Genomic DNA, 22869 nt, shown 5'->3' with positions numbered 1-22869 from the left:
GTTTATCTGTACAGAAAATTCTCCACTGGTTTCTCCCTCTCTCTCTGGGTCCCTGTCCGTCATTCTCTCTCCCTCTCTCTCTCTCAGTCTCCAGCGTTACTGTAACATATAATTACTCTGCAGACTTACTGCCTGTTTCTATAACTTCAGCGGTTCAAAGAAACTGTCGGAGTGTGGAGGAGAGCATTGTGGGAGTTCCAGGTGGATTTCTCGATAATGAGTTAGCGCAGTAGTAGAGTTGAGAGTTTTAGTAATGGCTGGCTGCTAAGGCTCTTCCTGGGAGTTTAATGTAAAACAAACAGGGCCATGCTGACAGCCTGGGAAAAACAGATATTGCAGTTTTCCACTTCCACTTCAGGGCTCCTCATTTTAAGAACGGGAATTCAAAGAAAGAATTTATATTCATGAAATGCTCTGTGGATCCTAATTTGAGACATTTAAATTCCTCAAACATCACTCATGGTCTATAACTTCTAATTTCTTTAAATGGATAAAATGCTCCTGTCTTTCTGTTCATCTGGATAAAATGATTCAGACAGGAAAACAGAATACAAATTGTCAGGATAGACATAGTTTTGCTGGCAACATGAATTGTAGTATCCCAAAAAAGAGCAGAAAAAATTCTATATTTGACACTATAGAAAGCTTGTCTTGGTGCTGATGACCAGGGGCACCCCGTGGGGGACCTGAGTACACCACCCTGGTGCTTGTTACACACTCCAGTGCATGTATTATGCATAACACACTGCTGGAATACAACTCTCAGAGGAGTTATTTTGCTGAATCCTGTCCTCTTTCCCTCTCCACATATTTCTCAGATTTCCTGAAAGACAAGTTTCGGGGACAGAGGATAAGCAGTTGTACAAACTATAATGCAGAAATCATAGGACTGAACACCCAACAGTAAGCTACAGCCACTCAAACCAATCACCAGTTCTTACATAACCCCCCCCCCCACACATAGATTCACACTGGCAAGCATCCAAAGTGAACTGCTACTATCTTTGCAGGCAGCCATAAAGAAAGCCGAGACCACTGAAACGTGAGCCAAAACATATTTTGTAAGCATACTGTGTATTGAGATATTCACTGTTTTCCATAAGTAACGCATCTCAGGGAGCAATGAAGCAGCCTACAGAGGAGAAATAGCACAGGGGTGAAGATATAAACAATCTGGGCCTCAGCTTTCTGAGGTGGGAAGAAAGTTCCTGTCGGACTCTTTGGCCTTTTCCCTTCAGTCGATCCACGCTAGTGTCGACACGATAAGCACAATTCCAGCACTGCTTCAAAACTGGAGCAAAAAGGCAGAATTCGAAATTGAAGAGTGATGTGAAGATTTGATATTTGCGGCAAGCTGACATTCACTTTCAATGTCACCTCCAGAGGGTGCCCACACATGCAGATTGAAATATTTAAAAGAGGGCGATGAAGAAGAATGAGCGGTATAAATCGAGTCAGTCCGGACGCAAGAGTCAAACAGCTGAACCGCATCAAACACTTCACCACTTTCTGAACTTCCTCCCAGTACACCTAAAAAAAACTGCGCCAGAAGCAAAATGTGGAACAATTTTGGATAGAGAGGCGAGAAAAACGGACACCCAACCAATTTATCCAAAGCTTTGTGGCAAAGTTGCTACAAAGCAGTTTGAGTCAAGGATGGAATTACACAGCCTGAATTTTTTGTACCTCGTGGTATCAAAGAAGTATCAAAACATTCATTTCAAAGTAAAAAGTTTTCATCTTGTCAAAACATGACTTTACTATTTAATTAAATTAACTTAAACATAATACTTCTGTAGCTTAACATACCAAAACTATAGAAAACTGACAGAATAGAATAAATGGTGTATTTTATGCGGCATCTATGAGGTGACAGGAGATATTTAACTTCTACTCCGAGATTTAAATTAATTCTTTGTATTTAATGTTCTCTCTATTATCATTTACCATCAGTTGGCAAGCGTGTGAAGATTCTTGTGGAGGATTTGCTGTAATGAACTTATACAGTACAACACAGAACAAGTCTCACAAGGGGACGTCTGAAGATGTTATTGTGTTTAATTTAATAAGGTCAAACTGGAAGTGACAAACAAAGGAGCTCTCAGTGATACACAGCTGAGGTGATGATGCTGCATGTGATGCTATCTCGGGCATATCTGTATGAAGAGAAATTCTCCAGAATTCACAAAAAGTGAGAAATCCTGTTATTGCCCTTTTTTTTGTTTCATACAGTCAGTCTCCAAGCATAAAGATTAGAAGATTTTAAAGAAGTACATAATCTTCTTTAACAGCTTATCAAAACTTTAATGATTTGGTGATAAAGAGCACAAAGTTAAGTAGCCGGTTAAGAGGATAAATCCCCAGTGCAGTCTAGTGATTAGTAGATGAGAATTGGGAGACTGAAAATCCGGGTTGCAAATCCCACTCCTGCCACTTATTCACTTTGAGGGAGAAGAAGCTCCATTTCAGCTTTGGGGGTATTGTCACGGGGTAATCATTTTTGAAAAGTGATAAATGGAGCCCCTTTCCTTCACCCTTTGGAATCCAAAACACATCTTTATTTACGTATTTATTTTGCTGCGTCTCCCTGGTTAACACCCGTCAAGACCCAATTATGGCTGCAGAAGCCTTGTGCTTTCATGGGAAGTGAAGCTATAGACTGTGGCGTCAATGTACAGTTTAAAGCATCTTCTCATACAATCTGCAACAAGCCAGGCTCTCTACAGATCCATGTTGGCCTGTTGTAATGTGGGTTTGCTGGACACAATGCAGCAGATTGAGGAGTTGATCTTTATGACAGTGGGTCATTTGGGTTTTTGTGCTTTTAGGGTCAAGGCTGAATAAACAACATGGATTTTCTGACAGATAAGTTGTATTTCTTTCCACATATTTACATAAATCCATTTCTGGTGGGGCTTGTATGATTATGTCTGATTTACTAAAGATATACAGCTAAAGCTTTGCTGAATTAGTGAGAGAACAAATGAAGCAAAATGGCAAACCCATCTCCACTTGTGCTTTGCTCGCTATCTGCACTGAGATAGCGATTCACTTAGTATAAAAGAGAAAAAAGGGGCATTAATTACCTTGTGAAATCTAAAGACCATTAACTTTGTGTGTCAAGTGATGTTTCTCAGTTCTTAATCAGAGTTTTAGTGATATAAATTACTCTTAGGAGTAAAACAGATATGGTGTGGGAGTGTGTGCATGTATGTCTTTTTGTGTGTCCCCGTAGCTGTGTAAATGCAATTATTTGAGTGCGTTTCATGACTTTGAGAAGCAAGGAGGGCAAGAGAGGAGAAAAAGTAAAAGAAAGACAGAGAGACAGGCAGAGAGAAAGACAGGCGAGAGTGGAGTGGATGGAGGATTGTCAGTGTCTTTGCGGCGGGGGTGTGTTGCGCTGTGGAGAGATAACAGGATGCCGGCGCTGCTTGCTTACCTTTGCTGTACACCACACAGTTGTTTTTGTTGTCTTCCGCTCCCTGCCAAGTCACATCCAGCAGCCACCTGGGGCCGGCGCTCAGCACCACCGGGACCGTGCTCTTCGTCTTCTGGACGGGGACAGATAACAAACACTAATCATTTGCTTATTTTGGTGATTAAAGAAACATTAATAACCACTGAGTAACGCTCTTCGGCTGCACTGAATGGCCATAAACAGACAATTTCAGAAACTATACAGCATGCAACTCAAGTCCACCCCAATCCTATTTTTTTTCTCCACTCCAGAGAAGATTTGAGAATCAGTGCAGGTTTTGTGTGTGTGCGTGTGTGTGTGATGACCTACAGGCAAAGACTGTACCGTGGTTGGAGTGGTGACAAATGGGTGCAAGAGCCTGTCTTGTAGCAAAACGTAGGAGAAATCATCCAGGATTGAACCCAGTGATTCAGCACCAGATCTTTCAGATTAAGAAGAACATCTAAAGTGTCTGGGAATCATGAAAGTAGAAAGAGGGCAAATATAAATGGCTGGTGACTTTCAGAGAGAAGGAAGCGAGTGTTCAGCGGTGAACTTTGGGCACATTGTGCCTCGCTATCGCCAGGATCTAACTATTTCCTGAAACAAGCAGGGAAGAATTTAAAGAATCAGTATCCATTTCAAAGGGCGATTGAGGTTAGAGTTTTTATAATAAGCTTTAGAAATTATTCTGAATGTGTAAGGTCATTTTTCTTCTTGGTCAGAGGTCGAACGTGGAGTTTTATTTCTTGGGAAAGAAAAAATAAAACAGGGAGATAGAGTGCAACATCCACAACAACAGATCCACACGGTGCACTGTCACCAGATTTGCTTGCTCTATTTATCCTCATATGATTTTCTATTCTGTTTGATTTCATTTTGGTGTTCTCTTTATTTTGATTCTTACAAGATGGTGTGCTGGTGATGTGTGTGTTGGGGGGCTGGTAGCAACATCTCAGACAGCTGGGTACAGTAGCCTATTACTCAAAGGCAAAATGTCAGTATTTCAAGGCCATTACTTTTGAACCCCGGGGCCCTCCTTCATTAGGATGTTACAGAAATAGTTTAGCTAAGAGAAATTGGGTTGGGGTACAATCTCGACACTTCATTTCTTTTTCCATCTGAGGCAGCCAGCGACAGGACACTGTGCATCTGCCTAATGCAACAGAAAAATACTAGTCCTCTCTCTTGCTTTTCACTTATTTCTCCCCCGCAAAAGGCAACAACCTTCAAGGATAAATGCAAATGTCACTTGAGCATGTTAAAGGTCTGAATTGGCACAGATATGCACAAGAGATGAGCACTGTGCTCCGGCAGTGCGCCTGCATGCCCCCTCCTCCTCCTCCTCCACCCGCTCATTTCTCTTTCCCTGAACTCTATCTAGTTGGAGGCTGGAGGACAAACTGATTTTTTTAGAGAGCATTATTTACAAATAGCAAATACATCTCAGAGAGACGATAGCAATCTGTTTGGATTTTGTCTGGAAATTAAGGAAAGGAATATAGATGCTAAATAAAGACAGATTTCTAATAGAACCTCTGTAATTTAAGTCATCCTTGATTTCGCATTTCAAATTAGCCTCACAATAAAGTCTTCTATCTGGCTAACCTGAAAATCTCACACCCCTGTCAAAGGAGCAGAGCAGACCGGCCGATTGTTGCTAGGACGACTATCTGAAATGGGAATCAGATTAACCCTTCCTTAGATCTCCAGACTGGAGCCATCTCTTATTCAGCAGCGTGAGGCCTCTCTGCCGTCCCTCTGAGCCTCTGGGAATTCATGATATTCCAGCTGCTCTTAATGTAGCCAACAGGGACAAAATACCACATTGCCTAGACATCCTCCTGCTGTTAGAAATCATGGGAAATTTGTTAGAAATCTTTGCAGTAATCATAATTCTTCCTTCAATTATAGCTGAGATAGAAAGTTTTAAAAATCTGACTATGGGTATTACATATTATTTTGAATGAATTGTTAATTACTATTATTTTCGTTGCTTTCCTTTTGTTGTAAACAGAGTGGAGACAACCCATCACAGTTTCTCAATGCAGATTTACATAATGCATCTATCGTGACAATAGTGGCCTATGTGCTTTGTAAGCATGCTGCATGTACCAGCCGTCACAAAGACAAAGAAATGCAGAGGAGCAACTGCACACAACATATTTAGGATTAAGACACAGTGGCGTCACTGCAGGGAGGAGCGTGTGGAAATGCAAATGAAAACATTTGAACAACCAGATCAGTTGGCCTAAGTGGCCGAGGCCAGAAGAAATGCAGATTGACAGGCAGAACATTTTGATTTCCCTGGTGGGGGAGCATATGATGAACTGGCTTTATAGAAACAAACTCCTCACACAACCAGGGGATGTGACGTATGGAAGCTCTTTCCTGTCCAAAACAGACTATGAGGAGTGTTTGTAAAATATGCTGACCCCTATTGGATAGTTAAATATGTCAAGTGCAAAAAACCTGGGTATATGCATATAAAAGTTAACTAAAGCCACTATTTTTAGTTCATCTTTTAGATCTAACAATGCTAAAAGAAATCTGAATATATTCCTACTTGAAATATAAACATATTACAGATATCCAAATAAAGAGATATTGAAAAACAAGTAAATATTTGTTTAGTTTTAAGAGATACAGAGTTAAATATCAGTTTACAGACTATCATCCCTCTCAGACCTGTAAAAGCCCCTCTGGCCTTCCTGTCTATGTAGTGTGTTATGGTTTATCCACCCTCTGCCTTCACTCCAGTGGTTTCAATACACTCCCGGTATTTTTATTTTTTTCCCCCTCTGAGCTCTGTTACCGTTCCTCGTGTAAGAGATACAGTGACCAAAACAGTGTAGTCAGCGAGGAAGTGATTACAAACTGATGCTCCAAATTCGCTATAAAATGAAAATCAATATTTCCACAAGTTGCTGCAACATAAAAGATAACCTTCATTGATTTTTCTAGACTTAGGCCTCTGTGATAAAATCTAATATAAATTTTCAGCCACACGGATTTGGATCAGAGCGGAGCAGGGGCTGAACGATAAGTTCCGTGCACATCTCTCAGAGTTGGATTTTTTTCCCCTTTCCTTTCCCTCTTCCAAGGCAGGGCTGTACTATTTATAATTGGCCCTGTGTGAGCAAAAGCTTCTATCAGGAATCTGTTCTAATTTTTATTACTGAGAAGCTAAAGCCTGTTCCAGATAATTTGGAAATTTCAGGGGAATTGTGATAGAGCTGATGGCACAGCCGGACTGACTCCAGAAAGGAGCTAACCTGTAATAGCCTCTGTGGCTGCGCTGATTAAATGTTGCCATAGATGAAAGACCTGCCATCACCGCAATAAATTAACCAATCACACAAATCCCAAGTCGCTACTAATCCCTCCTTGATACCATGATCCTCTGATCAGCTGAAGGAGGTGAAGAAGAAAGTGGCTTGTGACACTCAGCCTTCCTTCAACTCCCTGCTTCCCTGTGTAAACAACAAGCTAATGATATCACCGCTGACCATTTCACCACCACTGGCTACTCTTAACCCGCTTCATGGTCAGGGCAGGTGAAATCGATACAAACCTTGGTGGGAATGATTATTTTCCTCATCGCTTTTTTTTCTTCTTCCCCCACCAAGGTCACTGACTGGCACTGTATCCGTCTTGATCCCACAGCTGCAGGATTTAGACAACTGAGAGATCAAAACCACTCCGTCTGAATATCTCAAGACATTCATTGGCTTTATACATTCCGCTTTCAACACCCACTCAGTATGAAGTAGTGCCATTTTAAAACAAAAACACCAGTGGAAATTACAATCAAGTGATGGTATTTACATCTTTTAAACATTACATGTTTTTCCCTTTTCCCCCAGTTAAACTCAGTTAAACAGTTGGGGTTTTTTTCACTTGAATTACTGGTAAACATTTGACTTACTCTCCCCTACATTACATTTGACCCTGTGTTAATGTCCCAGCAACATGGCCCAAATAAAAAGTACCATGTCCTTTTCAGATGAGACTGGCAGTATAAATATAACAAAAAAACAAGCTTATGTATGGGTTATGTCAAGTTTATATGTTCTCTGTTTCTGACATGGGAGTGAGGATAAAGGATTTGTACCTGTTTTACCAGTCAGTTTACAGCAGACAGCACACTCACACCTTGATAACGTCCTTTGCAATTAGTTGTTCACTGCGATGAAACAAATTGCATGTGGTCAACTGGAAATTTCATTAAGGGAGATTTTCCTCTAGCCCTCGTTATCGCTCTGCGTATTAATATTTTCTTAGCCTCAAGGATGGATGGGTTGCAAGGGTCTTTTTTGTTGAATAAAACGGCCAAAGCCAAACTCACAGTCTGTGTTCTCCCTCTCCTATCCATGCTGGCGAAAGCTGTGTAAATGCTTAGTTAGGTGCTGCATATTTTTCATTGCACCCTGAAATAAGATTCTCGGTCAACAGCCTACATAAAGTGGGAAATACCTTCATTTCTCAAGTCTGCTTTTGTGTCATTTTCTCCCCTTCTAAATGGCCATGGTTACATCTGCTGAAATGAAAAGATACCTACATACTGCTTTCATTCCTTTTCCTCCCCCCTCTCTCCCTCTCTCTAAGGCTATAGCATCTGCTATTGGGAAACTAAATAACAGAAATATGCAGGAATTGCACACTAATTCCCTTTAGAGATAGATCTTGGCTGGTGCCCTGTCATAAATCAGAGAATTTCGATATGAAATGAGGCAAGCTGCTCTAATCATTTCTGCATTTCAAATTGGATCACTGGCTCAATCGCTTGGCTTTTAAACTGCTTGCCTAAGAGCAAATGTGAGGTGGGAGATAATTCAGCTCAAATCTCTGCCTGCTCTGTGCGGCAGTTAGTTTACTGCTTGAGTGCAAGAGAATGCTTTTTTCTTCCCTTAGCCCATCTTTCTCTTTTCAACTTTGTTAAATTGACTTTTCATTTTAAAATCGATTAAATTGAGAGAGTCACTGCTGTTCCCGGAATCTTTAAAGGGACACCCATCAGTGTGCGCATGTGCCTTTATTTGGCTGCTGCTATCATGGCGGCGCTATGGGGAATAAATATTTTCTCATTTAAATCACCTTTTATCCTGCTGACTGGACTGTAAGCATCAAAGTGCATGTGCTGCATTAGCTATTACTTATTTCATGCCATTGAAATGCTCACAGTGGTTGTATTTATATGGACTATGGGTGGCATTGCATGACTACTGTATGTTCACTTGCTTGTTTAAGACATAACCGACTGGTAACAAGGCCTAGGACTAGTGATTGCCTGCTCGGGTTGTTGATTAAGGCGCAATGCCTAATTATTAACAGCACATCTAGAAATTATTTTGGTTTTTAATAATTATATTATTATATATTATTTTTGTTTGTTTTTAAACTGAATCTGCTGCACACTAAATCAGTGAGTGAGGAGAGAGAAGAATAGAGATTCAGAGGGAGGGGGTGCTATATCCATACTCCATTCTTCAAGACCTTCAGGCACATTGAGGTGCTCCAACTCTAAAGCCAAACAGTTTAGTGTAAGCTGTACCTGCCCTGAAGACAAGCAACCCCTTTCTCCACCCCTGCGTCCTTTCCTTTCCTATCCTTTGATATGCTTCCCTTTCCTTCCTCTCCTTTTTTCCTTTCATTTTCTACTAATTCTTTTGCTATTCCTTACCTTTCCTTTGCTATAATTTCTTCTCTCCTCTTCTTTCTTTTCCATTCCTCTCATTTCTTTTTTAATCATTTTCTATAAAATATTTTGCTGTTCCTCCCCTTATCTACCATCCTCTCTCATCTCCGTTTTTCTTTCCTCTTATATTTGTACATCACCCACACCACTCTCCACCGAGTCAGTCAAAATTTCAATAAATATCATCTATACTTCATTCCCGTCCCCAGCCCTTCAGCATCATACAACAATGTCCCCAACTTTCTTTGTAATGGAGAATATTTAATTCAACTTCACACGTAAATTTGTGTATACTGCCATAATGCACATGTCCTGAGAACTATTTGAAGTTGTAAACAAGAGAAAGCTGAATTTGTAATGCATGTGCTCCAGGACTTAATCATGTCTTGCAGGTAGAGCGCACATAGACACACGTGTACTTCTTGTGTTTGGCTTTGGTCAGGGGATAGAACAGCCCTGTCGCTTCACTACTCACTGTTTGAATTACTCAAAATTTCCCATTTGAATTCAATTGGGAAGGACTTGTTTGATCTTTTGCATGTAAGTTAGAGCTGACTCCCCGAGCAGCGAGGAGCTGTGTGAGGGAACATAATAGGGAACCCGGACCCAGTAATGTTCACCTGTATGGATATTACCATGGCCCCTGGGGGTCAAGGTGGCAGGTGGCATATTCTCTGGACAGATCCACTCTTTCTCTGTCAGGAATAAACATACGGATGGGGGATTTCTTCAGAGAGGAAGAACGGAACCCAAGAGTCAATCAGTCGATGGGGTCACAACAAATCCCTGCTCTCATAACCACACGTGGAAGACTAGGATCAGTCAGAGGCAGTAAATAAAGACAAACAATAAAATAGCAGGCATGATGCTTGAATAAAGCCCCTGACTTTAGATAAACCTCTGTGCCCCCTTTTAGGTATTAGATTTTAATATTCTTTTGAACTCCCCTCTCTTCTCTGGTGGAGTTAAACATTTTATGATGCATTAGAATAGCATCTACTGTATGTGATTTTATTTTTCAGAAGACTCTCTTAGTCTCTTAGTCTGTGCAGCCAGTCTCACCTCCTGATTCAGAAACTGAGCTCAAGCCATATCTAGGTGTGCAGAATAATAATTACAGTACAACAAAGTACAACTAATTAAAAAGCATTTGAGACAAAGAGTTATGAGAAGAAACACATGTAATGCATCGCAAACGTAGCTTTTGTTGTAATGACGGACAAACTGAACAAAGGTATCTGTGATTTGCATTCCACCCGATCATCTACATATTGCGGCAGCGTTCAATAGTTTGATCCTTGGGCGCACTTCAGAGAAATGGGGTCTCACTAAATCCACCGTAAAAGACCAACAATATTTACACCAAGTTAAGTAAATAAGATAAAGATGGTGAACTTGCCCCTCACTAAATGCATTAGACGTGAACTCTCTTATCAGAGTCTCAGCACACGGACTGTTAAAAGATGGGTTTCCCGAGCTGAAAATGGTCTTTGTTACCCAATTAGTTTGCTGACGACCCCGTGGTATAATATTCCTGCTTTGACAGCCTCACACACATTCATCTAATGAGGTGCTGCTGGACCACCGGGGAGTGAATGGACACTGTCCAGACCTTCATCTCCTCCAGCACCTATCAGCTTTCTTATCTTCAATGCTAACCTTTTTTTTCGTCAGAAGACTTGAATTTTTCTGCTTGGTTGTTCATCCGTCAAGAGTCATTTTGACAGGGCTTTGTCTTTGGTAGGCCCCGATCCAACTAGGCTGAGGATCAGAGGGCTAAGGCCAGTACAGGGGACAGCAAGGACTTATCAAGGTCTACCAGCAGGGGTTTGCCTCCCGGTAGGGTGGCCGTCCTTCTTTCTCTAAAGGAGGTGAAGCAAGCAAAGCCTCTGTGCTTCTCCACTTCCCTCGCCAATGTGAACGAGAGGGAAAGAGAGGAGGAAAATTGCTGAATATCTAAGAGTGACAATGCTTATGTAGAAAGGTCTTTGCTGTAAATAATATAGGATTTTGGAGATGTTTTAAAGTCTCATGACCTCACTTTCTAACCAGAGGCCGTACATGGAGAACTCAAATTTTAAACTTCCTTTAGAAAAGATAAGGGCAGCAGCTTTATATTTCTACAATCACAGCCAGTAGAGGGTGGGTAAGCCATTTACAACTACCATCAAACCCCCCGATCTGAACTCACTTTGTGCTGGAATGCCAAGAGGACTATCAGGGGCTTGCAAATGGAAACAATCAAGGATTATCTCCACCACTTTTTAAGAAAGTTGTTTCAACATATCACGAGTACAGCCATGACAATGACAGATGGCAAAGCAGCTGGCACCACTCAACTTTGTTTCACGTTTCTTTCTTTTTGCCTCTTCTTCTTCCTCCTCTTGCGCCTTTTGCTGCAATCGAGGTCTGTTGTGTATTGAAGTGTTGGATAATCATTCATTTGGGAAGACATACTGTGTACTGTAAAACAAGGCGATACGTGTGAAGCCAGGGAGTTCTGAGCTTGACTATTGTTGCCTGTCAGACTAACATTCTGTAAAGACTGAAACCCTGCTTTGCTTATTTGTTTGTAAGGTATATCCCAGCTAAAGAAGCATCTCCCCAAATCTGCTACACGTAAGCATTCATTTAAATTCATAAAACTCTTGAGATAAGTGTGTAAGTGATAGTGTGTGACTTGTTTAAGTGTTATACTATCCCAAATGGAACAGTTGTTCATGAATGTTAATGTTCGTATCAAGCTGTTTGTGTGTGTTTATGACGTACAGAAACCATAAGCATGCAGATACTACATCTCTTCAGTGTGACAGTTTGCTATCCAGACTGTGTCGCTCCCTGATGGGCCACTGGCAGACAGCAAACACCCAGAGAGTTGTGAGGGGGACACGGACACCCACCTCACCCTCAAGCCCTGTGGTTGTGAAGAGTGGCCCCCCAGGACCTGTAGCCTCACTAGGGGTTTAAGCTATCACCAGTCCTGCTCTGCAGCTGCTGAACGATGGCTGAACACACTGCTGCAGGAAGGCAGCATGTCTATCTATTACAGTAGAACGGTCACAACTTTAGTGTCTGTGAGGATGGAGCAATGTCTATACAGAGACATGAGCATTTTAGCACTTGTAAATTATCTCGAGTGAATAATAAAACTAGTGACAGGAATTGAAAGGCTAACAGTGGATGTTTTAGAATGTTTCCAACACACTGTACAGTGGCTGCATTTCCATTCAATAAATCTGTGTGCAACCAAACCTGCATACCTTTGCAAGCACTACACATAACTTATTGGCATAAAACAGAAAAGATCCTTATTTACGTACAATAACCAATGTAAAATACATTGTTCTCTTGAGTAATCATGCTTAAATAAACATATAGTGTATAAGTATCAAAGCAAAAGTACGAGTGCTATATTATGTTATTATATATATTCTATATACATTATTAGGTTGTTAATATTGATGCATCAATGCATAAGTAGTATTTTACTGAGGTAGAGCTAGGTTTAACTACTTGATCTACTGTTAGGTAGTTAAATCTATTTTATTATATCATATCTTAAAATGTCATCATTTGATTTTTTATTTAAAATCTTATTCTGAAAAGTATAGTTGTTTGATAACTGTAGCAAAGTACAAAGCACAATATTTCCCTCTGAAATGTATTGGAGTGGAAGTATGAAGTAGCATATCAGTGCTTTTACTTTGATGAAAGCTAAAGTGTTAGATGATGGAGGGAGTGAAAGGATATTGAAAAAAAACCCACTGTAAATGTTTAATTTGTTTATTTGTTTTGAGGAGATAAAGAGAAAAGCTTTGATGCTCGTGATATGAGCAACGGGATTTATGGGAAATATGGTCTTAATTTTGAGAAAATACTGCGACGATCATCCTCAACCATGGCTTAAGTTTCAGTATTGCTGGAATTATTACAAGAAAGTGATATATTCATAGATACAAATGCTACACTTACTACTCAAAAATCAGAATAGTCGGTATTTGAAACAAAACTTCTAAACCAAAAATGCACTGTGTTTTGATCTAGTCACTGTATCCATGGCATGTTTGAGGTAACCAGGCAGCCATTACAGTGAGCACAAAGCATATCAGTGAGTCCTGCTTTGCTTATCAGGGGACCTGCCATATCACTTTGGGTAGTTGTGTTGTGACGTAAGGACAGCAAAATGTCAGGTTCACTTGTAGATCAAGTCAACCATGCATTATCTCTCAAACAGTGGAGCTCAGCCGTGCCCATAATAGCGCTGACTAGCTGACTGACGGAGTGCTTCACGGCTAATACATAGAGCCGTGGGCGGCAATGACTTCCGGCCAAGCTCACAGAAACTTTAAAAGTGTGGGCTTGTGAAATAAATGTAAATAGCAATAAAAGCCTGCAATCTATTCTCCATCTGACTCACAGACATAATAAATGTCATGTTGTTCCAGATTTAAAGTGGAAACTTCAATTGAATAAGCTTGGATGTTTTCCCATTTTAAAGTAAGAACATGAAAACCATTGATAATACCATCGATAAATATATGGATGACATTGAGCAAGGGAAAGCAGGCCAGATAATTACCATTTTACCCATCTGAAGAGACCCCAGCCCTGATATTGGTTTAAACCCAAGAAATAATTGATGCATGCAATCACAAATTGGTTCTCCGCCTAAAATTTGGGCCCATTATTTCATTAGATGAAGCCACATTCTTTGTGCCAAAATTATTTGTGTGTCCAACACAGAAATTCAAATCCTGTTAGTCCTGATAATGTCTGGCATTTTCAAACCATATCCAAGACAGTGTGACTTACAGATAGAGAGCGCAGGCCACCTTACAATGCAAACATAAACCAAAACGTTTGGACTTGAAATTGTTGATTTCTTTTAATTTAATGGTTTGTTTGTTTATGTGCATATACATGCATATTTCAGGCCAGGAGTATGTGTGTGTGTCATTTAGCAGCTATGCTACAGAGAGGTCCTATCCTGGGGTGCCTTCTTGCATATGTAATTGGATGTTACTGTAAATAATTGCCTGGGCATGTGCCAGTGTGATGATGGTGATGATTTGTGTGTGTGCCGGCTCATGTGTGACTGTATGTGTGTAGAACATGTGTGCATCACCCTGTATGTCTGTGTGAGTCTGTATGTATGGGTGTGTGTGTGTGTGTGTGTGTGTATGTGTGTGTGCGAGCGCATCTGCCCCATCCGTACTCCACTCTCAAGTCCCACTGATTCTCCTTTCCAGCCATGTTGAATCCTCTTTTCCTTATCAGGCGAGCCCAGGCCTGCATCAGGCTCTCCTTGCTATGACAGAGGCTACAACAATAGGCCTGCGATACCGCTGCTTAGCGCTGCGTTTCGGAGGGGAAACCTGCCACGGGCGCAGATTAACTACAACACACACACACACAAAATAGATTGCAGCCTCCAAAACAAAACATTTTTCAGAATGCCTCCTCTTGATTAATGAAGCAATGACAAGAAGAAAAATATAATTTCTGAAACAGAAAAATCCGCCACCACTTGTTAAAGTTTAGGGGTAGCTAACAATAAACATATTGGAGGGAGAGGGTGGGCAAAAGGGGTGAGATAAATGGCTTGAGTGATGGGCTGAATATTTTCTGGAACATTTTTTGGTTGCACAGGCCCATATTCCTACCCTTGTACTAAATTACACAATAATCACACTCCATCGGTTGACAGCCTCTGCCTCTCTCTCTGTCCCAGGTGAAAATTAGGACAGTATCTTGACATTTTCACTCTTCTGTAGTCTACAAGCTAAAGCTCTCTGTTTACAGCCAAACGCAGCACACAGTCTGCACATGCACACTGGGATGCCCGCACATGCCCTCCCACACATACACAGACACTACAGTATGACCCAAAACCACAGACTTAAGTGCATGTGGACTCAAATATGCGCGCACATGTGCATGCACACAGGTATTCTGGCAAAAAAATTAAGTCTTTTCCCTCTGTCAGTGTGAGACTTTACACCAGTAGATTCAAAAGAATTAGGCAGAAAATTAGGCTAATTTTCTGACTTCAACAAATCCACATGACAGAATTAGACAAAAACGCAACTTTCTAATACTAAACGTTAGTTTTTCAGCACCAAGTGAAACTCTCCCCCTGCCGTCAGATATTGGATAAACATAACACGGTATTATTATGATGACCCTTATGATTCAAGTAATATTGTGTTAAGACTGAATTGGTTATTAGCCTGTAGCTCTTATTGACTTTTATTACGTCCTTGTAACCTTCCACATCATTGCCTTTGTTTCAGGACCCTTACAGGAGTAGATTTGTTTTATCATAAACCTCTGCTCAAATTTAGCTGATATACAAAAAGCATATTGTGATAGCAGACAAGATAAAAAATTGCCTGATAGATCTTACTCTGGAATTAAGCAAGTCATATGCATTACAATTAGCATGCAATTTGCACTAAAAGGTCCTCAAAACACATAAAGACCAGAATTCTATTGAAACCAGACTCATTACAGTGCACCTTGACTAAGCCCCAGTAATTAGCATGGGTAAGGCATTGTACAAGAGGCGGCAACACCCTCATCAACACACATTTACAACAGAGCTCTAAATCTGCTGCTCATTAATAGCTTGCCTCCCAATCAATTATTAACACCTACAATGGAAGCCAGGCTCACCGGGGCCAGGCCTTTTACTCCAGGCAAACCGTGGGCCACCTTCTCCTCCCGGTTCTGTCCAGCACAGGTAATTACCGCTTTTAAAGACACCTGCTACTCAATAGCTTCGACCCAGACTGTTAATTTAGCCCCTCGATTGCAGACATTTATGTCTGAGTGTCACTATTAATTTGCGTTAATTTGGAGACTGTGAGGAAGCCGGGCGGAGGCGTTGTCGGCAGCCGGCTGAATGTGCTCGTCGCTCACCTGCGCCTGGGCTGCGACTGTAATTGGAGTCTAATGGTCTGATTGATCAGTGAGAGAAGTGAGGGATGAGACGGCGCTCTGGCAGCTCCATCAGTCAGACAGAGAGCAGAGGAGAAGGAAGAGGAACAGAGCTGAGAAGGTGGCTGACAACAGCAGCAAAACGCCAACTCTTGGGTGTTTTATTCTTTCTAGCCTTTTTTCCTCTGCCTTATGTTATGTCTAGCTGTCTGTACTTTGACCCCCTCCAGCGCCACCATCCCACTTTCCTTACTTTTGCCTCACTACCTACAAAGTGCACTGACCCAGGCCAGTTACTTAGTTATACAGTTGAGAGGCTTCTGTTTCTCAGATTTAGGCAGGGCTCACAACCTTAGCTACATCTAGTCCTGTTATCTTCTTTACAAAATATTACATGTGGAAACTAGTTCTGTATTTGTACAAAAATGTTTTTAGTCTGTATGTGATTTAAGAATGATAAAGAGCATATAAATATATCACAGTAAGGCATATGAGCTGCCAAACACAGTGCAATGTGATTGTGTTAAGAGGTCTGCAACAGCAATAACTATAACTCCAGTCCCTCATGCCAAGCTGAGCCCCTGGGGTCTACAGACCTGCCACGGCCGACCCATCAGCTGTGAAATCTGCTTTCCTCTTTGATAAACGGTCGAGATGTGACCCTATCTCTGTCCTGCAGATGCCCAGATTTCCTGTCATGCTTTTTCCCCTCTGTTTTTTCCTGTGCTTCCTCTCTCTACCCCTCTCTCTCTCTCTTTTTATTCTTTCTTTTTCAGGCTTTATACCTCTCTTTTCAGGCCTGGCCCGGACAACTGCACGTAACGCTTCACTCGCCGTTCTTTCTCAGCATCATCCATCACTGCAGTCAGCTACTGAGGCCTGTCGTCCACCAGCCGCCAGCCCACATCAGCTCCCACACCACAACACATATAGCTAGGCCAGCTCCAGCTTCAGCTCCCATTTGCTGCCTCTAGGGACCAGAAACCCTTCCCTCCTCCCATCCTTACCCACCTCTCCATCAGACTCCCCAGGACTACTCCCCAGACACCAGCCGGACCTAACATACTTTCCTACTAAACGGCTCTGCATGTGCCAAAGTGCTGCTCCTGTCCAGTTTAATACAAATACTGCTTAAATTCATTATATTTTCATTATTTACTGTAAGCCACTTTATGGAGTCATTACACTTTAGTCCATCTCTGGGCATGATGCCAAGGATTGAGAAACGGACCTCTGCACTGTACGTGGCAGCTCGACAAAAATAGCTTGACCTCTAGAAAAGTCATATCTTAAATGATGTGTCTGGATGAAGGGATAATATATGTTTGATTTCAGAGAGGGCATATCAATATCTCACCAGAGGGTCATGTGTTTCAAGCGTGAGAGAGGTGTCACTCCTGCTATATACCTGGCTGCCTTAGGGTAATTCATTCACCTCTATGGTTTCAAAAAGTCTAAGGGAGTAAAAGGAGATTTAATAGTCTGTGGAGGTCACACTTCATAAGAATGACTGAGATGCCTCCTAGCTGAGGTAGAGACCCACGAAGCAATGAGCCTTTATTTCTACCTCAAACACTTTCTACCGCCTTCTGACCCTGCTCTGCAGCACTGGTCGACCTGACATGCATCAAAACTAGCCAGGCCTTTTCCTTCATATTCTTCTTTCTCTCCTCTCGCTCCTATTTTTTATTTTCCCTCTTTCCCTCTCCAGGTGAGGCATCAGGGTTTGTTCCTGTCTTGACGTGTCAGTGTTTGAAGATTTGCACAACTCCCTCGCCTCCCACTGAAACAACTGTGATAAATACAGCACAGTATTAGGGACGTTGCCAACGGCTGCTTGTTTAACTAGGCAACAGCTCAATAACTAGAGGTTTGATAAAAAAGGGAAAGAAATAAAACTACGCTACAGCAAATGAGATGATTCTCTAGTGATGTGCAAAAATACAAGAATTGATATTTTCTGGATTATTCGGCATCTAAGAAACAAAGTAAAAAGTTACACTGAACCCTACAATATATAATAATAAAACAAAACATGCCAGTTCGGTTGATCTAGCCTTTAATGAGAGATAGTGAGAAGTTGCTAACAGCCAGTACCCCATTTGAGAATGAAACTTAGGAGAGGAAGGGTGCAAGCAGCAAAGCATTTAAAGGGCTCCCTAGAGGATAGACACACATGAGATCCTTAAAGGAAATATGCCAAAGCTTCTTCCACTGCTTTTAATTGCGAGGGAGGTTTGGCATATTCTGTAACCCCTCCACAGCCTATTACAGGTGATGACCAGCACCTGCTCACTTAAAACAACCAGAGAAAACCTGAGGAGGATCTGGAAAGCAGCAACGAATTCCTCAGAGGGCAGTTAGTTAAGAACTTATCACTCTCGCCAAGAACAACAATGAGTTTATGCATCTAGTTCAGCAAGTAGTGGGATGATTGCGTAAAGTTTGTATCTACTAAAAGCACCCAAGCAACTCAGGAAGATGTTTTATATGACATCACGTAGCGAGTCTGAGGGTCATTCGAGGGACTGTTGAAGGTTGGTTTTTGATGCCTTTCAAGGAAATTCATGCAGAGATTGCTGGAGAAATATATGAAGTGTGTTACTTTGGAAGGCAACTTGAGGTGTTGCTCTGTCAAATCACTTTTCCGCCCAAGGATAACTGGCTTTGCCCTGAGAGAAGCCATATTTCATGGCTATAATACGGCCTGAGTTATTTAAAGCCACTGATGATTTCAATACCATGAGGGGAGCTCAGAAAACAGTCAAAACTGCTCTGAAAATGATTTAATAAAGTTATGCATTTAAGGAATCTCGGAAAATGGGGGGAGGCGGGAGGGGCTTGTCCTTATGTTTCTTAACAGGATGAATGTGAGCTTGGTTACAATTTTAATAGGAATTTCTTAATTAATCCAATGCAGAATGGAATATCAAACCCGTGGAGGACTTGTCACCAGAGCAGCAGGTCAACACGAGCGTCTGCTGGGATCTTTGAAACAAGAGCTATAAAGCTGCTGTGTGCAGGGTAACATCAAAAATAATGGATTGTGAGTCATTCAATTGGAGCCTGGACTGAGTTCAAAATCCACCAATTAAAGTGTTTTTTCATAAATTATGCAGATTAAATGGTTAAAATGGATGCACTTCAAAGGCTTTTGTTGGGGGCCAGTTGGATCCCGGAAGAGACACCTCAGTAGGTATGAATGTCATGGGAATTGCCATAAATTTGCTCTTTAGATGTAGAACTTTCTGGCGATCATATTTCTATGGCGGCTAGGCAAACTCGGACCAACTAATGTGATTTCACAACATGTTGTAATGATCCCTTTAGTCCAATCAACTCATCAAATCAAATCACTTTAAGGCACACTTTATAAAGGGGTTATAAGCTGTAACTAATGACTTAATAATGATTAATAAATCAATTCTTGGTATTTTATGTATCTGAAGTAAGTCATTCATATAAGACAATATTTGGGTTTGTATGTATTTGATTGGTTTGCATCCTCTTCTACTGTGGCATGACTTCCTTTGTCTTTAGGCATCATGTGTACCCCACCAGTGGACTGTTTGAGCACTTACCTTCTAAAAAAGCACTTCAGAGCATCCAGAACAGTACGCATTTATTAAAAATGTGATTCAGCAATTATAACACCTCATAAAGTATGCCTCAATATATACCTTCCAATAAAGCCCACTTTAGTATGTTGCACACAATACAGGACTGTCTAGTTGGATGACAAACAACAACTTTCTTCAGCTAAATCTAGACATCTTATTATTGGTCCACAACACATTTCTGATCAGGTACTGCCAACCTTCAGGATTCTTATCGTAGAACATTAAACCTGTAGCTAAAAACATTAGTATAACCTTGACCTCAGCTTTCATTTATTCCTCTAGTTCAGTCTTGTTTTCTACTATCTTGGGAACAATACAAAGATTTAAACAAGATTTGTTCATCTGAGTCTGGGTCCTCTTACTCAAATGACTTCTCAGGTCCCACTTTTATCGCATTGCTTACCCTGATTTTAGTTTCTTCAGCTCCCTCTTATTTTATTCATTTTACTCAGTGTTGGGCAGTAACGCATTACTGTAATAATAATAATGTGTTCTTTCTACAGCTGTAAGTATCACCATAATTGTGCCACAGTTTAAGGTGCAAAGAACTTTGTCGTCCTTTGTTCAACTGTGAACAATTCTATATCTAATTTATTGAAGCATCTAAAGCAGCACAGCAATGTAAACTTTTAGACAGAAATTCCAGCCGCTGCTGCCAGTGATGCTTGGACTTAAGCAACGTAACGATTTGTAAAAATACTGAATACTGTTCTTATAAATGCATTTGCAGAAAAACAGGAGTTCAAAGGATTTACTTGCTTTATTTTTTTATTTCAGCCGGTGCAGTAAAGAAACAATGTATATTTATATAAATATAACCATACTCCTTGCTACTGCTATGAATATGATATTAGTTAAAGTTCGGGAGAGAGTTTTTGGGGGGGTGGTAGTAATATAGAAATGTAACGAGTAACGTAACTAGTTTTATCACTTTTATCACCTAATAATAAGTAAAGTAATATTATCATTTTTTTAATGAGTAATAAATAACTAGTAACAAGTAGTTAATAACTAGTAACAACTAGTAACAAAAAAGTTCTATTTTTTTATTTGTTGTTGTTGTTTTATTTTTTAATTTCACAATTGTAGTTGGTTGTTAATATAAGAAAGTGGTACCCAAACATTCAAAGCGATACAGTAGATGACCAAGGACATACCAATGCAGTGCTGTCAGTGCTCATCTCGATCTTCCCCTCGAAGGGTCCCCACGTTGTCCCCACAGGGAGCTGCTGCCGGCTGTGGATCCGACGCTCGCCATCTTTAAGGAATGCATCCAGCTCTCCTAAAAACACACCAGATCCCAAAGCAGTCAGCCACAGTGCTCTATATAGCACGAAAGTTCCACATCAAATCACACTGACGTTCATTCATTGTCCTTTCCCCTCAAACCTACATATGCGATCACATTATTGCCTCAAAGCCCTGGAGTAAACAGTGAAGGTTAAAACCAAGCAGTTTCAAAATGGATAAGCAAATCAAACAAGCATCCATCTGATGGTGTTCGTCAGACACATGGCGCGCTAACCTTACTTGAAAGGTGTCTTGTGTTGAGATAATCTCTGTGAGACAGTGCAGGCTCACTGGCTGGCAAGAGCAGCTAGTGGCAGACCTATTTCTGTTGTTCCAGGAAGGCTGGGCCCTTGTTAGTGCTGTGCAGAGCTCCAGTTAATTAACAGTGAAACCGGATAGCACTGTTAGAACTACCGGTGCTCACCTCCCTGTCACCCCCCACTATCTTATCTCTTAGATTCAGTGTACTTTTTCGGGATGGTGATTAATCAAATAGTTATGATAAACCCCATGGCAGGCCATGACATAGTTTACCGATGAGGATGTTTCCCTGTGCGTGGGTGTGTGTCTATGTGTGTGCATTGCACAGGGAAAGTATACAGCTCTCGACTGTACATTTTACACTGGTTGCCTTGACAACCCTATGAATTCTTGTAAGAGGAAGTGAGATAATTTAGACATTTGTGGCTACAAGTTATATCCGATTTCAAAAACTTTCTGGACACAAAAAGGTCCAGAAACTCAAATAATATATATATTTTTTTATCAGGACTGAGTCGTGTTTTAGGCTTTCTTCAAATGTGATAATTTGATCATTGGACTGATCTGGGAGGACAGATATCTGGGTCAGCCTCAGAAATAATCATTGTTCTGGGACGCTCCAACCAAAGGACTGATCCTTTAGCAGGAAACCAACCTGCTACCTGTTTATTATTATTATTATTATTTTGATTATGTAAATAATATTTTTTTTAAATCAATTTATTATTATTCAAACAAACTCTACATGAATTGTTAACATTGTGTCTTTTAACCTATTTGTTCACACATGTGGCTAATAGGTATTCAGGGCATTCGGTTCATGCTGAATGGGCTGAAGTGATCACTGAACTTTCTGATGCGTATGTGGTATAATGACCTATTCAGCCCTCTTCTACTGTGTAAATATCACCCGTGTATCTGCAACACGCTATTGTGTCCGTCTGTTGTGCTGGTATGGAAATGTGTGCTTATGTGCTCCTTTGCATGCATAAACATGATCCAAACATCAGGCTAATGTTATTACCAGCTACAAATGACACCTTGCTGATCATATACTCATCAGCAGTGGTCACTCCGGTAACAATAAAAAGCTAAATGTCACCCATAATAAAAATTCACTTGTTTGACCAAATCTTTGTCAAAGGTAGATACAAAATCACTACAACACCAACACGTGGTGTAAACATTAAGTTATATTTCAGCGAAAATACATGCAGTTTTGAAATAGGCCTAAAAATAAGATAATCTAGACAGCTTTATCTCATTCTTTCTTTCACACCCTCCCATGTTCCCGCTGTTGCATGCTGTCTTCCTGGTGCTGCAGTTGAAGGTGGGTAAGCTCATTACAGAGAAATAATTAAACATTGGTGCACAGCTGGTCGTCATCACTGAGAGCAACAGCCACTGCTTGATGCATTCTGTTTGTCCTCAGATAAGACCCACGGCCTTTAACCGCTTGGATGCAAGTTCCTGTTTAGCCCCGCGTGACAAACAGCTCAAGCCATCCCCAGCCAACGATTCTGAATCCTTTCCTTTTACCCTTTCTTTCTTTTTTTTGGGTGGGATGCTTGGAGTAAAAAGGGGGTAATAGGTTGTGTAGGTGC

The 22869-nt window shown here is 40.9% G+C and overlaps 1 protein-coding gene across 2 annotated transcripts in view; it reads right to left on the bottom strand.

The window, feature by feature from the left end:
• Positions 1-22869, bottom strand: part of zfpm2a (zinc finger protein, FOG family member 2a) — a 115275-nt gene that overhangs the window by 40105 nt on the left and 52301 nt on the right. The window contains exons 4-5 of one of the 2 annotated variants that reach the window (XM_038712182.1): positions 20872-20996; positions 3440-3551 (exon numbers count right to left, since the gene is read on the bottom strand). In XM_038712182.1, the coding sequence (XP_038568110.1) occupies positions 3440-3551; positions 20872-20996 (237 nt within the window). The remainder of the gene's footprint in view (positions 1-3439; positions 3552-20871; positions 20997-22869) is intronic. The other variant, XM_038712183.1, reaches the window with a different exon arrangement.

The sequence above is a fragment of the Micropterus salmoides genome, unplaced genomic scaffold, assembly GCF_014851395.1.
Source record: "Micropterus salmoides isolate LMB-PRFRI ecotype aquatic unplaced genomic scaffold, ASM1485139v1 Ms_hic_scaffold_11, whole genome shotgun sequence".
Taxonomy (NCBI): domain Eukaryota; kingdom Metazoa; phylum Chordata; class Actinopteri; order Centrarchiformes; family Centrarchidae; genus Micropterus; species Micropterus salmoides.
Note: the sequence above shows the minus strand (reverse complement) of the source record. Positions and strands in the feature narration are given on the sequence as shown.